We start from the raw sequence: 19,975 nt of genomic DNA, 5'->3' as shown, positions 1-19,975 counted from the left end.
AAGCATGGTGCCCTCCCCTAGTTTATAATACAGATACAGATTGCTCCTTTTCTAGATTCCTTGGTCATAAGCTTATGTTAAAGCTACCATCCCTGCCCAGAACTCCTATTGCTTACTTTTTGAAGTACAGACATTGATAGCCTGGTTTGCCTATCTAAGATTGAGTGGGAGGTTGGCACTGCTGTTCTGGAACTCACATTCCAGAGATAGCGCTCCCAATTCACCATTCATAATAAGCATAATTAACTGTTGATCCAAACTGGGTATCTGTGTTTACATGCACCATGCCACTGAAGAGTTTTGGAGGTTTCCACATGATTTTCTCATGAAAGATGCAGACTGGGTGTAGAGTTCAAACGGGTTTGTTTCTAAGATTCGGACTGGAGTGTAGCATACTGAACAGCCTGGATACTTCTGATTGTTCCACATAATTGACCCCTTTGAGGAGATGCCATACAACCTCAGAATCAAGCAGAAATGGAGCACCACTTAGTAAAAGACTACCCTGCATCTCCAAATAAAGGTCATTCACGGCTAAAGAGTTGTTTTCTCATTCCATGGGCTGCAGAGCATGGTGCTGGTGTCAGAATCACTCAGATGATCAGCACATGCATTGCAGAGTCGTTCATCCCCAGCTTCCCCCCACCCCACTCCCACTCCATGGAGACCCTGAAAGCACCGGAGGTGCAGGAGAACAAAGCATGTACCAAAGCACCCATCCTCTTGCAGAGCAGGTGTGCTCTCATCTCCACCCAAGTTTTACATGTTGTACAGTCAGTAACGGCCCCCTTCCATGCAGAAATACTGCCTGGGATTCCCACCTGCCCTCATTCTTGCTCATAATTAAGTTCAAAAACAAAATGAGACGATGGTCCAGCTGCAGAGCAAATGGCAGTGGGCAGAGGGGCAGGAACACGGACGTCAGAGTTACACTGGGATCAGCACCGCTCACCAGTCCTGTGACTGTGGGCAAGTTTTTGAACCACACTAGAGATCAGTTTCCTCTTCTTCAAAAGTGAAAATAACACCTGCTTCACAGGGCTGTTGTGAGAATTAAAGAGCACAGCTTGGTATTCAAATTTTATTTCCTTCTCTTCTGTAGAGCAGCAAGTAATGTTATTTCCAGGAGGCATAAAAAATACAGGACTTAATCTAGAGGCCTGAAGAATTGGTAGGGAATCTTCTTTCTCTTGGTTAGGGAATCAGAGGAAATGCAGACATGTCTTCTTAGCTTCAAACAGCCAGAAGAAATGGTGCAATTAGGAGACGGGAAATCTCATTTGAGCACTCTTTGCCAATCTCAGTTTCAGGCAAAACTTGAACACAGAACAAAACAAAACTCCATTCTTGTATTGGAGGATTATCTGCTCAATACAAGTTAGGACACTAATTTTCTGTGTCACAGTAGAGGATGAATAAGATTGCCAGCTCATGGGGTGATACTGGGATGTCCTGACGCTTCCCTGTGGCTGGGAAGGAGGGGCCCACGCTCTTCCCCAGAAGAGCACGTGGAGGAGTTGCCCTGTTCAGGTGCAGCCGGCCTTGGCGGAGAGGCTGGAGCCTCCCGGGCAGATGGGGTGCTTGTTCTTTTTTTCTTTCTTTTTAAATTGAAGTATAGTTGTTTGCAATGTTGTGTCAAGTTCCAGGTGTACAGCAAAGTGACTCAGATAGACACACATACATCTTTAGATTATATACATACATGTATTCTTTTTCACATTCTTTTCCATTATAGGTTATTACAAGCTATTGAATATAGTTCCCTGTGCTGTAGAGTTGTTGTATCCTTGTTTATCTATTTTATATATAGTAGTGTGTACATGTTAACTCCAAACTTCTAATTTTTCCCTCCCCGACCTTTCCCCTTTGGTAACAATAAGTTTGTTTTCTATGTCAGTGAGTCTATTTCTGGTTTGTAAATAAGTCCATTTGTATCTTTTTTTTTTTTAATATTCCACATGTAAGTGATATCATATGATATTTGTCTTTCTCTGTCTGATTTACTCCGCTTAACATGATAATCTCTGGGTTCATCCATGTTGCTGCAAATGGCGTTATTTCATTCTTTTCAATAGTTGAGTAATACTATTTCATTATATATGTATATATAAATCAGGTATCTTCTTTATCCATTCATCTGTCTATGGACACTTAGGTTTTTTCCATGTCTTGGCTATTGTAAATAGTGCTGCTATAAACAGTGGGGTGCTTGTACTTTTTCCAATTAGAGTTTTCTCTGGGTATATGCCCAGGAGTGACATTGCTGGATCATATGGTAATTCTATTTTTAGTTTTTAAGGAGCCTCCATACTGTCCCCCCTAATAGCTGCAGTAATTTACACTCCCACCAACAGTGTAGGAGGGTTCCTTTTTTTCCAGATCCTCCCCAGCATTTATTGTTTGTGGACTTTTTCAATGATGACCATTCTGACTGGCGTGAGGTGCTAACTCACTGTAATTTTGATTTGCATTTCTCTAACAGTTAGCTATATTGAGCATCTTTTCATGTGCCTTGGCCATCTGGATGTCTCCTTTGGAAAAATGTCTGTTTAGGTCTTCTGCCCATGTTTTGTGTAGTTTGTTTGTTTTTTTGGTGTTAAGCTGTATGAACTCTTTGTATATTTTGGAAATTAATCCCTTGTCGGTCGCATTGTTTGCAAATATTTTCTCCTGTTCTGTAGTTTGTCTTTTTGTTTTGTTTGTGGTTTCCTTTGCTGTGCAAAAGCTTTTAAGTTAGATTAGGTCCCATTACTTTTGTTTTCATTTCCATTATTCTAGGAGCTGCTTTGAAAAAAAATATTGCTGCAATTTCTGTCAAAGAGTGTTATGCATATGTTTTCCTCTTGAAGTCTTACAGTATCCAGTCTTATATTTAGGTCTTTACTCCATTTTGAGTTTATCTTTGTATATGGTGCTAGAGAATGTTCTAATTTCATTCTTTTACACGTAGTTGTTCAGTTTTCCCAACACCACTTATTGAAGAGACTGTCTTTTCTCCATTGTATATTTTTGCCTCCTTTGTCATAGATCAATTTGTCATAGATCAATTGACCATAAGTGCATGGGTTTATTTTGGGGCTTTCTGTCCTGTTCCATGGATCTGTATATCTGTTTTTGTGCCAGTATCATATTGTTTTGATCACTGTAACTATGTAGTACAGTGTCAAGCAAAGGAGGGTGATTCCTCCAGCTTCATTCTTCTTTCTCAAGATTGTTTTGGCTATTTGGGGTCTTTTGTATTTCTATATAAACTATTTTTTTTTTGTTCCAGTTCTGTAGAAAATGCCATGGGAACTTGATAGGGATTGCATCAAGGCTGTAGATTCCTTAGCGTAGTATGGCCATTTTAACAATGTTTATTCTTCCAGCCCTAGAACATGGTATCTTTCCATGTATTTGTGTCATCTTCAATTTCCTTCATCAGCATCTTATAGTTTTCAGAGTAAAGTCTTTAGACTCCTTATGTAGGTTTTTTCCTAGCTATTTTATTCTCTTTGATGCAATGGTAAATGGAATTATTTCCTTAATTTCTTTTTCTGGTATTTCATAGTTAGTGTATAAAAATGCAATAGATTTCTGTATATTAATTTTGTATCCCACAACTTAACTGAATTCATTTTTGAGCTTTAATAGTTTTCTGGTAGTGCCTTAAGTATTCTGTACCTATAGTATCATGTCATCTGCAAACAGTGACAGTTTTACTTCTTTTCCAATTTGGATCCCTTTTATTTCCTTTTCTTCTCTGATTGCTGTGGCTACGACTTCCAAAACTATGTTGAATCAAAGTGGCCAGCGTGGGCATCCTTGTCTTGTTCTTGATCTTAGAGGAAACGCTTTCAGTTTTTCACCATTGAGTCTTAGGTTAGCTGTGGGTTTATCATTTATGACTTTTATTATGTTGAGGTATGCTCCCTCTATGCCCACTTTCTAGAGAGTTCCTATCATAAATGTATGTTGAATTTTATCAAAAGCTTTTTTTTGTTGCATCTATTGAGATGTTCATATGGTTTTTATTCCTCAGTTTGTTAATATGGTGTATCACATTATCACATTGACTTGTGGATATTGAAAAATCCTTGCACTCCTGGGATAAATCCCACTTGGCCATGGTGTTTGATCCTTTTAATGTGCAGTTGGATTCAATTTTCTAGTTTGTTGAGGAATTTTGCATCACTATTCTTTAGTGATATTGGCCTGTAATTTTCTTTTTTGGTGATATCTTTGTCTGATTTTGGAATCAGAGTGGTGGTGGGGCCTCATAGAATGAGTTTGAAAGTGTTCCTTCCTCTGCACTTTTTTGGAATAGTTTCAGAAGGATAGGCGTTAGCTCTTCTCTAGATGTTTTGTAGCATTTATCTGGTCCTGGACTTCTGTTTGTTGGGAGTTTTTAAATTACTGATTCAATATCACTACTGGTAATTGATCTGTTCATATTTTCTGTTTCTTCCTGGTTCACTCTTAGAAGATTGTGTCTTCCTAAGAATTTGTCCATGTCTTCTAGGTTGTCCATTTTGTTGGTGTATAATTGCTCGTGGTGACCTCTTATGAGCTTTTGTATTTCTTTAGTGTTGGCTGTAACTTCTTTTTTATCTCTGATTTTATTAATTTGGGCCCTCTCTTTTTCTTTCTTGATGAGTCTGGCTAAAGCTTTATCAATTTTGTTTATCTTTTCAAGAAACTAGCTTTTACTTTCATTGATCTTTTCTGTTGTTGTTTTAGTCTCTATATCATTTATTTCTGCTCTGATCTTTGTGATTTCTTTCCTTCTGCTAACTTTGGGCTTTGTGCTTCTTTCTCTAATTGCTTTAGGTGTAACATGAGGAGGGTGCTTTTTCTTGATAAAGTGAGATAATATGGGAAAATGCTTTGCATACTGTGAAATATTTTACAAAGCAAGGGAATACTACGGTAAATATCAACACAGTTTAATAATAGCTTTAGCTATTTTATTTCATTGTATATGTGATAATTTGTAGAGGTTCATTGTGAAGTTAAATAAATTAACTTAGAATTCATGATTTTTTGGTATTTTTGACTAGGTGAATTAGCAGCTTTAACTTTCATGTTCTTTGAACATCTCTGTGCAACTCCCCATGGCTTTCTAATCGGTCCGTATATTATGTCCCATCACAAGTGGAACTGCCAGAAGACATTTATGCTCGGGGCAGAGGCTGAGTCTTCTAATCACAACTCCCTTCTTTCTTCAGTGAGATCCTCTTCTTCTGGAAGCTGGTTTCACATGGTAGCTTAGATTTTTCCATCTTTGTATCTAGCACCATTTGAAATCAGTGTTTTAAGAGTAGAATTGCAGCACAGCCAAGGGCCGACTGCAGAGGAGCTGCCACTTGTGGGACTGGCTCTCCTTCTCCTATCACCTGAGCTGGATCAAGAAAGGATGAACTTGAAAAGCAAAGTCATTCTTGAGTGTGTTGGGTTGTGGAGGCGACAGTGCAGGGACTGGGTTGTGTCCAAAATGAACTGAGTAGATTGAGCAGGGCCAGGCATTGTGATAGTCTTTCTGTGAAGAGGTAGGAGCAGCCACCAGCAGTAACCTGGTGGGGCTTTGGCAGGGCTTTGAGCGCGTGACTGGGCAATGCTGGGTTGGGTACTGGATTGCAGTAGGGAAGGGGGAGGTATGTGTCCCGGGAGGACTGTCTCCCCACATCAGCGCCGTCTGCCTGCTCCTAGATGCCCTGGAATTTTCAGCTGCAGGTGCCGCGCAGCTGAAGTCAGACTTGCCACCTGCACGCCAAGGTGCAGGACCCCCTGGAGCACCACTGGACCCATCTCTTACACAGGCTGACCGATTTCTCCTGGTGTTCAGAGTCTGTTTTTGTCTAGCGCCACTTGAAATCGGTTGTGATGTAGGGGGAAAAGCAGCAGCGTCGAGGTCTCATGCTAAGTGTGGTGAGCAACAGCCTGTGGCTTCCTGGAAGATGGATGGGCAGAGAGAGGGGAGGGGATCACGCTTTTCCTATGAACTTCCTTAGCTGCATTCATGATACGTTATGCACAGGTAATAGATCATTTAACGGATTTTAAAAAATCACTGTAATTTATCCTCACATGCATTTTGTTGAAATATGATAGTGCTGCAAACTCTAAAAATTGGTTGATGTTGAAATATCTTTCTGTTAAGAGAAGACTTCATGCATCCTAAGTTTAATAAATGTTTTACTGTAATCAATTTATCATGTCTTTGTTTTTCATTTATTATTTTCTATTCATCATTCCATGATGATGAACAGAGGAGTGCTGAAAAGTTAATTTGCTGTGCAGATTTACCTACTTCATAAAGAATCTAAAGTTTCAGCAGATAGGTATTAAAAATGTAGCCCTTTAAGATGAGAATGAATTCTCTGAGCCATGAAACAGAATGAGAAGAGATCACAGAAGAGAGCAGGGCTGCAGACCTGGGGGAAAGAGGCTACTTGCTGATGAGGAAACGGACCTGGGTGCCCAGTGGGCTGCAGCCCGGACACCTCCGTGGTCAGCGCTCCTTCAGGAACGTGGGCTTAACTGAACCTGTGCTTGCGCGGCTCTTAGAGGGAGGAACACTGACGAATTCAGGTGCAACAGGAGATGCAGGAGCCCTACTTTGGTTCTTAGTTTCTATCAACCCTAGAAGTCAAAGCAAATCAGTTCTGTAAAGGTATTCAGAGAGTAGCCAAAGTCGACTTCTCAGGGGAGTAAACTTGGGGACTCTATGTCCCCTTGACTGAGCTTTTTGCACAGGAGATGTGTGGCCACCTCTGAGCACCTGCAGGACTTTTATTTCACGCCAGTGCTTCTTCATAAGTGGTGGCATCTCAGCCACCTGGGAAGCCTGTCTGAGTCCATATCCTGCCAGTCTTCCCAGATGCCTGCCCTGCCTGGTGCAGTGAGGGTGGGACGGGTGAAGCACTGTTGGTTAAGCTCCCCAGTGAATGGGACCCCCTCAACACTGCAGCCGCAGCGCTATTTCAGGCTGTTGTCTGAAGAGTCACATGTCCCCAGGATGTGGCGGTGGGAATAGTTAGGACCCTGAACTGTTTTATCACTTCTCCACTGAGGTAAATGTAGACCTGTTGGCATAACCGCTTTGGGTCAGATGTAACAAACTGATCAACTTTTGATGCATCTACGTGTCCCAGGCTCCAGCCTAGGAATTTCCAACAAAGTGAGTAAGGCACGGATTCTGCTAGCAGGTTGCTCTGACTCCAGCCCCCAAATGAGAAAGTGCTAGAAGATGGAGTTCAGTGTCAACACATAAAAACAATGACTTGGGACCCCTTTTCCATAAAAGTAGTTTCTGGTGCTCCCATGAATGCTTAACTTTACACAGTGCACATGGGTAGGTCATGCGGAGCAAAATGCACCCCCGAAGTAACTGAGGTGCTGCTCCGCATGGTTATATTTCTTTATTTATCTGGAGGCTGACAGTTCTTTACCTAAAACGGCCATTCCATGTGGTTTTCCCTAATAACTTGTTAAGCAGAATGCTTTTTCTGCAGACATCTTGAGTCTGGTTTTCGAGGCTGTTCTTCCCATCTACACAGAAAATGCTTTGTCGGGTGTGGATCCGGCTTACTTAAGTTTTACGATATGTTTACCACCCCATACAGGTTTTCTTGGGCCAGCAAGTGAGAAATCCTGGTGGGTAACTTTCTCAATGTGATTCATACTCAAGGCAATTTGTCCACCTTCTGCTGTTCTTAAGAGGGAAGGAAAAATAGTTTACTGACCACATAACCCAACTTCATGCTTCCCCCATACGTGAGCTGTAAGGGACAGAGGTTAACCCTTTGGCAAAAGTTAATTTCCTAGAAGGGAAGCAGAAAAGAGCTAGTTAATTAAAATGAAATTAAAAATGGCTTCTGGGAGTCCCAGCAATGACTGAAACCTCTGAATTATGACAGTTTCAACAACTATGAAAGGGACTGTCAAATGCCCTAACTGTCCACAGGAGGGCAGTAGTGCTATGATTTATAAAGGCTGACCACTTCATTCTAGGGGATCTTTTTCTGGATAAGACTGGAAATGATGAAAGCAGTACTTAATGGAAGAAAATATATCTTTGTGTGCAGATCAATTTTGTATCATTTCTGGAAGTTAAGAAACTGTTTATGTCAAGTTTTGCTCTTGAACACAAATATGCAATTTTTAAAAATACGTGTATCATTTCATTCTTTTTTAAAATACTAGCTGTGAGACATTACTAAGCTTTAGAGTACTCTATGAGACTGTCTATTTCCCATAACCCTAGAATCTGCTTTAACACTGCAAATTCAGCTTCCTACCTATCCCAGGTATCCTCAGTATTCTTGCAGAAGCCGTTCATTATCATCTTAAAAGCTCGGTTTAGTTTATGACCATTAGAAAAAAGTAAACAGTCTCAAGTTCAAGTCAAATAAAATTTGATAAAATGTTTTCTTTCTTACAGCCAACCTGATTTTCACCCAGTGTTGTCACTAGAAAGTTTGCTCCTGTTTCTTTCTCTTAAACCACAGATAGCTTTGTTTGGTCATCCAAACAATAAGACCTTAATTCAAGTCTCAGACATTTTCTGATTTCTTTAATAGCCTGAATTACAAAACCACAATTTTCTCTTGTAAATATAGGCATTACTTCTGTCTTTTTCAGTTCATATGTAGAAGTGGACTCTGGGGCTTGATAACCAGTAATGCAGATGTTTGCAACCTTAGCTGCATCTTAGAATCACCTGGGAAGCTTTAAAGAATCCTGATGCCCAGGTCACACCCCAGGTCAACGACAAGACACGTCTCTGGGGGGTGGGACCCAGGCATCGATGAAACTCCTGAGGGGTCCCAGTGTGCAGTGATGGTTCAGAAACCCCATGAGGCCTGATCTCAGAGGTTTAGCAACCTTATTTAATACAAATCTGCAAACAGCAAGAATTTTTTTTCTGCATAAAGAACCCTTTTATTAGTTACGTAGATCAAATGTTACACTTTCATGGTTGGGACTTGGGTTTTCAATGACTCAGCCACACCCATGCATTACAGGCATGTCTTCTACCACACACGTGTATGTAGGCACTTATACATGTGGTCCACTCAAGGCCAGGGGATAACGAGGGTGTGAGCCCTGGGCAGACATCAGGAAATGCTGCACGGAATGGACCTTGGAAGATGCCCAGGATCGGGTAGGACCAGAGGCGCTTCGGGCAACAGTGAGTTCAGCAGAGAGCACAGGTCAGGTTTTCTGAAGTAAAGCAGAAAGAGAAGGTTTGGGAAGAAAAGGGGACAATGGTACAAAGCCTTTAAGTATCATGAAAGAAATGTGGACTTCATGCTGTAGGTAACGTGGTGGACGGAACACCTTTGAGCAGGGGAGGCACAGGACGGGCTGGGAGGGGAGATGCCTGGACACAGTTAAGGCTCAGACGTGGAGGATAGGAGTGATGATTGTGGGAGGAGAGTCCTTCCAGAAGAGGGACCCCAATTAGGAGCATGCTCTGATTTGAGATAAAACACACGGAAATAAATGCATCATCATGAATAAAAATTTTTTTCCAAAACTACATTTTATTTTATTATTTTTCATCAGATTGGGAGATCCAATTTTCAGAAAATGAACAATTAAGACATGGGACATCTCATTCTATTGAAAGCATATTCTTGCTGTTTTAAGAAACCTTCAAATTCATATATACTTTTTTTCTCTCTCATTTAAACATTTCTAGAGAAAGATGGTTTCCCTATATACTTGACAAATTCTTTAACAGAAGATCATTTACATTTGCACATATATTTCGACCTCACATATAAATATATTACATTGGAAAAACTAAACCTGAAGAGGAAACAACTATGAGTTGGTTTATTTTGGCAAGCAGAATAATCTATGGTTGAAATACTTACTTGAGAGATTTTAAAAATAAGGATTTAGTCACCCCCTTCTTCTAAGCAAGTGCTACGTTCTTGACAATTATATGAAAATGGGTAAGTAAAACTTCAACTCTAATTTAATTCAGAATTCCTGTTAATTTTTGTTCAAACTTGTCTTCCTAAAGTGCCTCACCAGAGATTACAAAGGGAAGGGACACTTACAGGACCTTATAAACAGGTCCTTAGGGAGTAAAACTGTTTACTCTAGTTCACCCTTGATCCACTCATATCCTTCTCAAGGCAATGTTTCTTTGCCCCAATTTGTGCTACTAATTGGAAAATTGTAAATCAAAACCTGTACAAATGTTATTTGGGGCAGAGGGCAGCCCCTCCTCTTTGACCACTGGAAAGAGGCCCTGCCTGGTGTGAGGACTGAGAAGGGGCTGGGAGCTGCCCCACCTGAGATAAAGAGCTACCTGAGCTGTTCCTCTTTCCTTCCTTTTGTATGACCAACAGCAAGTCCACAAAGTTAAGTTTGCTTTTCTGAAATACGTGGCTGAATCTTTACTCTGCCCTTTACAGATGAGGAGAGGTGGCCACGGAGACAAAGATCCTGATGCAACTTGAGGTTACCTGATGAATTACTCCCCACAAAACCGCCTACCGTCAGATGATGGGTTTGACATCTCCTTACTCAAGAAGAGAGAGAAAACGACCTAGAGCCAGAATTCAGCGTGGATTCTAATTCTCTTAAAGAGGGGAATTCTTTTTAAGAAGACTACAAGGCCACAGTGTTCACATCTCACTGAGCTGGCCTTCCTGTTATGTGTGTGAGAGCCTCACTTTTCACAGAAGCAGGCAACTGAGGCTGAATTCTTTTTGATTTCTCAGACTGGCTTATCGTTATGAAAAGAGATGAAGAACAAGGCTGGACATAAACTTTATAGCTTCTCTAAATCATCAAGGAGTGACAAATAACTTAAGAATACTATTTTACCCTATTAACTTTGAGAGTATTTTCCAGTAATTCTCTTAAAGAAGTCAAACTAGTTCAAATTCTCAGTATTCATTGTTCTTGTTTTTAATGACTCAGGGCCAAAGTAGTATACACAGATTTGTAAAAGCTTCTTATGATAAACAATATATAAAACACATTTTGTGGTTGTTGAATGAATTTTAAGAGTTGGCTTTAATCTTTAAACAGAAAAGATTTCAAAGTCCCTTCCTCTACAAATAAAATTTAATCATTTTGAGTTATATTTCTCTGAGTTTAGAGATTTTATTAAAAAAAAAACCAAAACATTTCCAACCTTAATATTACCAGAGATTCAGGGAGAATGACTTGACCCGCCCTCTATAAGCAAGTGTTACTTAATGAAAAACAGGCAAGATATTCAATCCCAAATTCCTGTTTCAGAAAAACATAAAGAAGGGCGACTACATTCACGCTGCAGTAAAATGTTAGCATTATGACTTTACAGTTGCATTCATGAGAGTGATGGAAACTAGACAATAACTTTTATAGACCCCTTTTATCTTTCTGGTTTCATCGGGACATAGTTGACATACAGGCATACCCCAGAGACATTGCAGGTTTGATTCCAGACCATCCCATTAAAGTAGGCATTGCAACAAAGTGAGTCACAGGAACTGTTTGGTTTTCCAGTGCATATAAAAGTTATATTTACACTAGCCTGAAGTCTGTTAAGTGTGCAATAGCATTATGTCTAAAAAATGTATATACCTTAATTTAAAAATATCTTATTGCTAAAAGATGCTAGCCATCATCTGAGCCTTCAGCAAGTTGTAGCAGTGACGGGAAAGATAACTGAACACACATCACCATAACAAAAAGAATAACCATTTCAAAAGTTTGAAATATTGCAAGAATTACCAAAATGTGACACAGTAAAGGGGAGAACAACAAAACGAGGTACACCTGCATAACAGTGTGAAAGTACAAAGTGTCCAGCATGATTTGATAATATATATATTGTGAAATGATTACCACAATAAACTTTTTAACATCTATCATCTCATATAGTTACCCCCCACTTTTTCTTCTTATTATCAGAATATTTAAGACCTAAACTATTAGCAACTTTCCAGTGCAGTCATCCTTTGATATGCGAGGAAGACTGGTTCCAGATCCCCACCCCCTTCCCCTGAAATAAAAATCTAAATGCTCAATTCCCTTGTATAATGCAGCACAGTACAGCTGGCCCTTCGGATCCAGGGATGCGGAACTGCCAAATACAGAGTGTCAGCGGCATACAATACAGCATTCTAATTATAGTCACTATGTACACTATATCCTAGTACTTGTTTATCTGATAACTAGAAGTTTGTACCTTTTGGCCACTGTCCCCTAATTATTTCACTACTTCTCAGCTCCCACCTGTGGCAACCAGACATCTGATTTCTTTTTCTATGAGTGTGGATATTTGGATTGCATATATAAGTGAGGTCACACAGTATTTGTCTCTGTATGATTCACGTAGCAAAATGTCTTCAAGGTCCATAAGCATTGTTGCAAATGGCAGGATTTCCTTTATTTTCATGGCTGTATCGTATTCCACTGCATGTATAACATCATATTTTCTTTATCCACTCATCCATCAATGGACACTTAGGTTGTTTCCATGTCTCAGTTATTATAAATAATGCTGCAATACACAGCAAGGTGCAGTGATGTCTTTCACACAGTGATTTCGTTTCCTTCAAATATACACCCAGGGCGGAATTACTGGCTCATATGTTGGTTCTATTTTTAATTTTTTGAGGAAACTCCATACTGTTTTCCATAGCAGCTGTTCAAATTTATGGTAGTCTTAACATTTTAACAGAATTAAAATATAAATCAAAACACAGGTTTGTGGAAAACAATGAGCGCTTTGGTACTGCTGGAGTAGGTGTTTTTTTCTGGTGGGTCCAGCACTAACCTCTGTTTCTCTACAAGTAAAAAGACAGCATCTGAGGTGAACATAATTAAGTACAGAAATAAATTCCAGAAGCCCATTTAGAAATGGACAAGTAAAAAATGTATTTATAGTAGTATGAGTCACGAAATTAGGAAATTAATGATTAAATAAATAAATGATTCCTTAAAAGTAATTTCAAATGTTCAACCAGTCTAACTCTAGAAACCCTCCCTGTATTATATTTTTGATCCCTCATAAAACAAGAAACAGAGCAGTTGCACATACTGAGTAAATATTCTCTTATTCTAGTTTAGATTGGGGAGGGGGCGGAAACACTAGAGAGAAACACACACTTTCTTAATATTGCTATTTAAAACCTGGCTCTGAGGTGAAACCTTTAAAAAGTAATGATTCCAGCTGTGTTCAAGTTCAGTAATGCTTTATTTACCTCTCACTGTCAAGGAAATGATGTGTTCTGGTAAGAGAATCTCCTAAGTGACTAAAACTCACAACGCACTTTTTTTGTAAAAACAGACATCTTTCCAAAAGCTATCAGTCAAGTCCAGCCTTGTCCAAAGAAATATAATCCAAGTCACACAGGTAATTTTGAATTTTCTAGAAGTCACATTAAAAAAAGGAAAAGAAGCAAGATTAGTTTTAATATAGCTCACTTAACCCAGTACTCATGTACTATACATTCCTTTGTACTAAGTCTCTGAATCTGGTGTGTACTTTGCACTCAAGCTCATCTTACGTAGGATAAGCCTCGTTTGCCATCACAGAAGCCACTCAGGGCTACGGAGTCTGGAGCTGGAAAACGCAGTCCCAGTCCCTCCTCAGGAAACAGGGTGGAGTAGACAGACCACAACCAAACGTGGACCAGTCGGTTACTCAGAGTGTGCCCACCCCAGCAAGCACTTCGGGATGCCGACCCCACATCAGAGCTAACGGTGTTAATTTTGGAGATTCTGCTATTTCTCCTGGTGGGCGAGGCTTCACTGAACCACCACTGTCACAGCACTGTGCTTGTAACAGAGCCGTTTTCCTAAGGACTACTGTGGTGGGCGACTCCTCCTGAATCCTCCAAAACCACTATATTTGTCTATTTTTTGAAGTCAGTACATTTTTCTTTGTTGTAGTAAAACTCTTTTCTTTAAGTAAAATTTTAAATAGAAGTCCAATATTTGACAAAGATAAATAAGTATTAATATAAACTGAATGAAACATCTGATATAACAGAAAAGCTATTCGAAGATGATTAAAATGTGAGTGTGAATGACTAATTCCAGTTATGTTATTACCTTCAGCATTCATTAAGTTATCTTCAGATGTTTACAGACACTTTGAAGTTCATGTCTGTCTGAAAACTACCTTCCTAGTTGGCTTTAGCCTCAAAAGAACCCTAGGAGAACCACGCAGACACACAGGGCTAACCATTATAGACTGCCATTCTAGTTGGTATGTTTTGTCTTCCCGTTTACTCCTGTGATCAAAGACACCACTTTGCTTTTAACAAGAAATTGCCCCTCCTCTTCCTGTTGGCCTTTGTAGAATCTGCTCCCAAACTCATGACTGTAACCTAGGGTAGAGCCTTAGATTATAAGTCATGGAAACATATCTCCTCTCTTACCAGCTACACAAACACACATTCTGGCACAAAAAACTTCCAGTTCATCTCATTCAAAGACCGAAGGTGGACAGGTTTAGTGACTTAAGGCAATGCATTTCATGATTTTCAAAATCTGAGCATATTTTTAGTTGGTTTCTCTTTCATATGCTAAAAATATTCTGGTCAAGGGAAACACGTAAGTACCTTTACAGAGTTATTTACAAGGTGAAAATGAATAGCTTCACAAAATTAAAATACGAAGAGAACATTTTTCCTCCCTGCACTTAAAATGAACACATTCTGTGATTACTTACCATTGGGCTAAAAATTCCCTGAGTTTTGGACTCGCAGCTGCTAGAAGGCAGAGGAAGGCAGACAGTGTGATGAAAGGATGAGGGGACACTGCTCTACTGGCATCAAAGCCAAAGCCTGTCAGTGCACATTATTTTATATTAAATAGGGAAGGCTTGAGAAAACATCAATAATCTGGCAAAGGGAGCAGGAATCCTAGTGTCCTCTGGGGTGTTTACTGCTCACACATCTGAGCTCAGGTCATCCATATCTAAATAGTCATTGAATATTTTTCAAGAAGCAACTTTAATTTTGAAACCTTAGATCATCCAGCAGATAGAGTCTAAATTTCTATACAGTCTGTCTACCTCTGAATCCACTTAGCCTAAAGTGAATAAGGTAAAACTCTTTCACAGAACAAGATTGTATGAGGAGCAACAGTCCTGGTCCCCCACACTGTAGAATATGAGGCAATCAATACACAGAGCTTGTGTCAATTTCATTATAATACTGTCTCAGAAATCCATTTTATGATGTACATTTTCAGATGAATCTTTTGCACTGAAGACAGTTTCTTCCTGTGGCACAATTGTTTTCACCCTAGGGAAGATCTCTGTAAAACTTATTTATTATATAACCTCCTGTTTTTCTGTTGACGGATCTAAACTTTGTAAATGTGCTCTCTCAACTACTCAGAAATCTGTTACTTACTAGTTTCTGTTTAAAATTTTTGGAAGCTTTGATGAATGCTGAAGAACTTGAGAATGAAGTAGATACATGTTCAAGTTAAGCTGATCCTTTTAAGTTTTTGCCCCGTGTCATTATACATCCCATCACTTGACTAAACTTACTATTTATATTAAAGCCAAAGACTTTAGTAAGATTCATTTAAACAGACTGCTTAAAAATCACAAAATTTCTGGATCAGTCATTATTAATATAAACATTAAAATAGTTTAAAATTACAAAGAATAAAAAATATCCTGAATGGAAAAAAAGAATCTAGTTACAGTTACTAAAATACATAAATTATGCAATAATTCTAATGACCTTAGCAAACTCTTACTTATCCAGTGATGATTTAATGTGAGTAGAGAAAGGCATTCATTTATGAAAACAGTATTTACAACAAATAGTTGAAAACATTAAAGTAAACAAAAGGCATTTGTTTTTTGGAACCACACAGTTAGGGCATGCAAAACAGGACTCAAGCAGTAGCAAAAGAGAGGGCAAGGGCTAGACTCCAAGTCTGCAAGGTGTGGCAGAAGAACTGCTAAGAAAGGAGACTGGAGGGAAAAGGAAGGAGAGTGTAATGATCCCATCAGACCAACTGGGGTCCTAGTCTGTTCTCAGTTGAGAACTAACACACAGAAAACTGTAGCAGAATACTCTAACCTTGTAGCCATTTTTCATCATAATTTAAATGATGTTTAATGATCTTAAACGTTAAATGACTTTGACTATTTTTGTGACTTGGTGTGAAGTTTGTAGAAGGCCAAATCATCATAAATGGAAATCTACATCAAATCTGTTTTGTACTAAGTTTTAAAAGCAATTTTGGTTTATCCATGCCTGGCATCCTGCTTCCAGAGTTATCCCTAGAAACAGAGAAGTAACTGAATGCATTTTACAGTCTTGCAAAGAAGTTCCTAAGTAACAAAAGAAATTGGGGCGGGGGAAAATATGGACATTAAACAGTACAAAGAATATAATGAAAGAAAATTATCTTGAAAGAAGAGCAAACTAAAGCCAAGAATTACCCCACATCCTTTTAAAAAGCATACGCATAAATGGGGAGTCTTTAAAGAATCCAATTACCTTAAGCAGGTGAGACATTTCCCAGTAAGCTTGCTGGTGCATCTCACATATAAAGGACATGGCACATCAGTAAAAGCAGCTAAAAATATTTTTAGTAAATAAGTGAAATCCAAACAACATACTCATGTAAGCCTATTTAAAAAATAGTATGTAACACAGAGTACAAATGAACTGCACGAAAGTATGTTAAGAGTGAGAAGGACCAATAAATTAAAGAAACATGCTTTAATTTTCTTCCTGTCTCCGCATGAAACATTTGTACAAGCAGGCAGCAGATACCGTGATGGCGGCAACTACAAGAAACCAGGAAACAAATGACATGTAACTGCGAAATACCATCACCAAGATTCGAAATCTAGCAGAAGAGACAAATGGTGGTTAGATTTTCATGGTCAGAAAATGTTATTTTATCTAAGCACATACACGTTTATATTCTACCTGGTCTCTTCCTGATCTAAATCCAATTCCCGGGAATCATTTAAACAGCTCACAGTAAGTCAGACGAATTCTTGATTAATTTAGAAAACTACCCAAACTCTATCTGAGATGCAAACCTGTATGACTAATCATCTCGAAAAAACATGTATTATTTAGGGCTTGTTAGTAAGTGGATGTAAAAGAATGTACAGTCACCAACACAAGGTAGTGTATTATATCAAAGGTTTTCCTAAACTGGTTTACTTTATTTCACACTATAAAAATTAAGGAAGCTGAAAAAGTGACTAACAAGAAATGTGCTTCTTCAGAGTAATGTCTTGATTTAAGCGGTAGCGAAGTTTGAGATACTTACCTACAGTAAGAACAATCACAGCAATGAGTCCTACATCTGAGAAAAAAATGACCACAGTTTGAAGAAAATTGAGCCCATAGGTGTCTCCAAATAGCTATTGCATTTTAATTTGATCAGATCAGCTCTAAGTACAGCAAAGAAAAAAGATTATATCAATTTGGGTTTAGCACAGCTGCTAGTCATTCTGATCACAGAACTCAGCTAAACAGATCCCAGGGTTAGGACCCAGCTTGTGAAACTCTTAACAGAAGCCTTTCTTTTTATCATTGTATGCTCTAGCTACCACACCAAGTTATTTAGCACCTGTTACTAGGACAGTTAGATTCACTAGATTAGAAGAAAATTGTTTTAAAACATATTATCCCATTATAGTTGGTTCAGTTTTCTATTCAATTTATTTCTTATGATTTTGTTAGGAATTTAACTTATCCCCCAAAAGTATGATTGTAGAAGAAGTCATAAGAAAGCTCTATTAATCTATTACACACATGCTATTTGCAGTCTTTATAAACAATGCTTTATCTTGTCATCACCCCTCCTTATTTCCCCTCCCCTAAATTAAGAAGTACTCCTAATTACAAGGAAATTTTCTCTAACAATGTAAATGAAATACTGGGGCACATGCATAAAAATTATGCATAGAAACATACACTTGGATTTCTGACCATCTGGAGAGCAGTAAATAATATCACCAAATCTTAATTCTTAGAATATTTGTCAGTAGTACCTCTACTTCTGTTATTAGTTTTAATATCTATGACTCAGAATATAAAATGTCATGCTCATCTCTGCTTCTTTATTTCATAAATATTATCAAGTGAAAACATCTTAAGATGGCACTGAGTTTACTTGGCTCAGTGGCAGTTTGATCACAGTGTTCAGAAGGAAAACGTAGCAAGCCTAAAGTGCATTTTATAAAATACATTAACTTTACTAAAGCAGTTTGATGCAAAGAAAAGTAAGAGCTACTTTCCTTCATTTTCTTATCAAGAAATCTTTATACTTTATTTAACTGTCACATATTTACTTCATCAAGTTCTTTAACATATCTTGTGTGAACCTGCATGTGTTTGTTACAGAGAAACTAACCCAGCTAGCAGTACTTTCAGGTTTATGTCCACAAGGCACAAATAGAAAGAAAACTTATCTGCAAGTTGCCATCACAAAATAACACTATTACACAGGAAGCAAGGGAAAGTTTATATATTTTAACCTACATATGATCATAGCATTTGAAAAAGTTACCTTACCCGACTAGGGATCCTAAGTTGGGCACCTATTAAAAGCTATATTTGTCATGGGATCTGCACTATAAAAATAACTACAAATGTCAATTGTCACCAGTTTGTGACATATTGTTTCTTCTCTAAACAGGTAATTGAAATAGTTCTATGTAGAACTCTAGGATTTCATAATTCAGGGTTATTTGTAACCAACATAATACCTAAATCCTCCGAGTGTAAATCATCAGGTAGACTGGGATGTCCTGAAAAAAGAAAAAACAGAAATAAGGAAAAAAAAGGTAGAAGAAAATAATAAAGCTTTACAGACCTATAAATTTATTTGCCTTTGTACAAAACCCCTGATAATTTCATTCTCTGTAACATGAATTGTATTAGTGCCTCTCTTTAAAAGTAGTATTATAAAATATTATAAATTTATACCATGTCAAAACATTTTTCTTCTTGCCCATTAACATTTCCTGGCACAATATTCTGTGATACAGCAAGCAAGTTTATCATTAGGGTATTGTCAAAATTAGCCTATGGATTCAATGGGGTTCTACTTAAAATTAGAAGACATAGGAGGGCAAGCAGTTTAAAAGTTGATCTACAATAGAATGAAATTTCAACATAATAAAGGCCATTAATAAAAACCCATAGCTAACATCATACTCAATAGTGAAAGACTGAAAAATTTTTGTTTAGGTCAGGAATGATGTAGAATGCCCACTTTTATCACTTCTACAAAGTAAAAATATTTTTATTTATTTTTCTCGCCTATTCAGAGCAATTCATCAAGAAAAAGAACCAAGAAGCATCCAAACTGGGAAAGAAGAATAAAATGATCTCTGTTCCAGATTACATAATCTTTTAAGTGGAAAACTCTAAAGATCACACACACACATACACACAAACATGTTAGAATTAATAAATTAATTCAACAAAGTTGGAGGCAACAAAATCAACAAACAAGAATCAATTGCATTTCTTTACACAATCCATAGATAAAATTCCCCAAACTCCTCCATTTCAATAGCATCAGAAAGAATAAAATACTTAGGAATAAACATAACCAAGGAGGTGAAAGACTTGTACACTGAAAACTATAAAACATTGCTTAAAGAAATTGAAGAAGACAAAAAACAATGAAAGGACACCCTGTGTTCATAGACTGGAAGACAATATTGTTAAGATGTTAATTCCACACAAAGCAATCTACAGATTAAATGCAAATCCTATGACCATCTTGAAAATGCATTTTGCAGAAATAGACAAATTCAACCTATAATTCCTATGGAATCTCAAATGACTTAGAAGTAGCCAAGAAAATCTTGATAAAGAAATACAAAGTTGGCTGACATGTCCCAATTCCAAAACTTATTAAAAAGCTACAATAATCAAAACACAGTTGTATTAGCATAGAGACAGACACACAGACCAATGGAATAGAACAGAGAACCCAGAAGCAACAATGATATATTGTGCAGCACAGG

General features: G+C 38.1%; 2 protein-coding genes across 6 annotated transcripts in view; both read right to left on the bottom strand.

The window, feature by feature from the left end:
* LOC116279904 (membrane cofactor protein-like) overlaps window positions 1-19,975 on the bottom strand; it is a 281,425-nt gene that overhangs the window by 163,735 nt on the left and 97,715 nt on the right. The gene's annotated exons all lie outside the window — the stretch shown is intronic.
* The window catches only part of LOC140688714 (membrane cofactor protein-like), a 34,176-nt gene continuing 29,139 nt past the window's right edge, over window positions 14,939-19,975 (bottom strand). The window contains exons 9-11 of the mRNA XM_072948448.1: window positions 18,704-18,745; window positions 17,260-17,295; window positions 14,939-16,762 (exon numbers count right to left, since the gene is read on the bottom strand). Coding sequence (XP_072804549.1) covers window positions 16,695-16,762; window positions 17,260-17,295; window positions 18,704-18,745 — 146 coding nt within the window. The 3' untranslated portion in view covers window positions 14,939-16,694. The remainder of the gene's footprint in view (window positions 16,763-17,259; window positions 17,296-18,703; window positions 18,746-19,975) is intronic.

This window comes from Vicugna pacos, chromosome 23 (genome assembly GCF_048564905.1).
Source record: "Vicugna pacos chromosome 23, VicPac4, whole genome shotgun sequence".
NCBI classification, from domain to species: domain Eukaryota; kingdom Metazoa; phylum Chordata; class Mammalia; order Artiodactyla; family Camelidae; genus Vicugna; species Vicugna pacos.
This window is presented reverse-complemented; position numbering and strand designations above follow the sequence as displayed.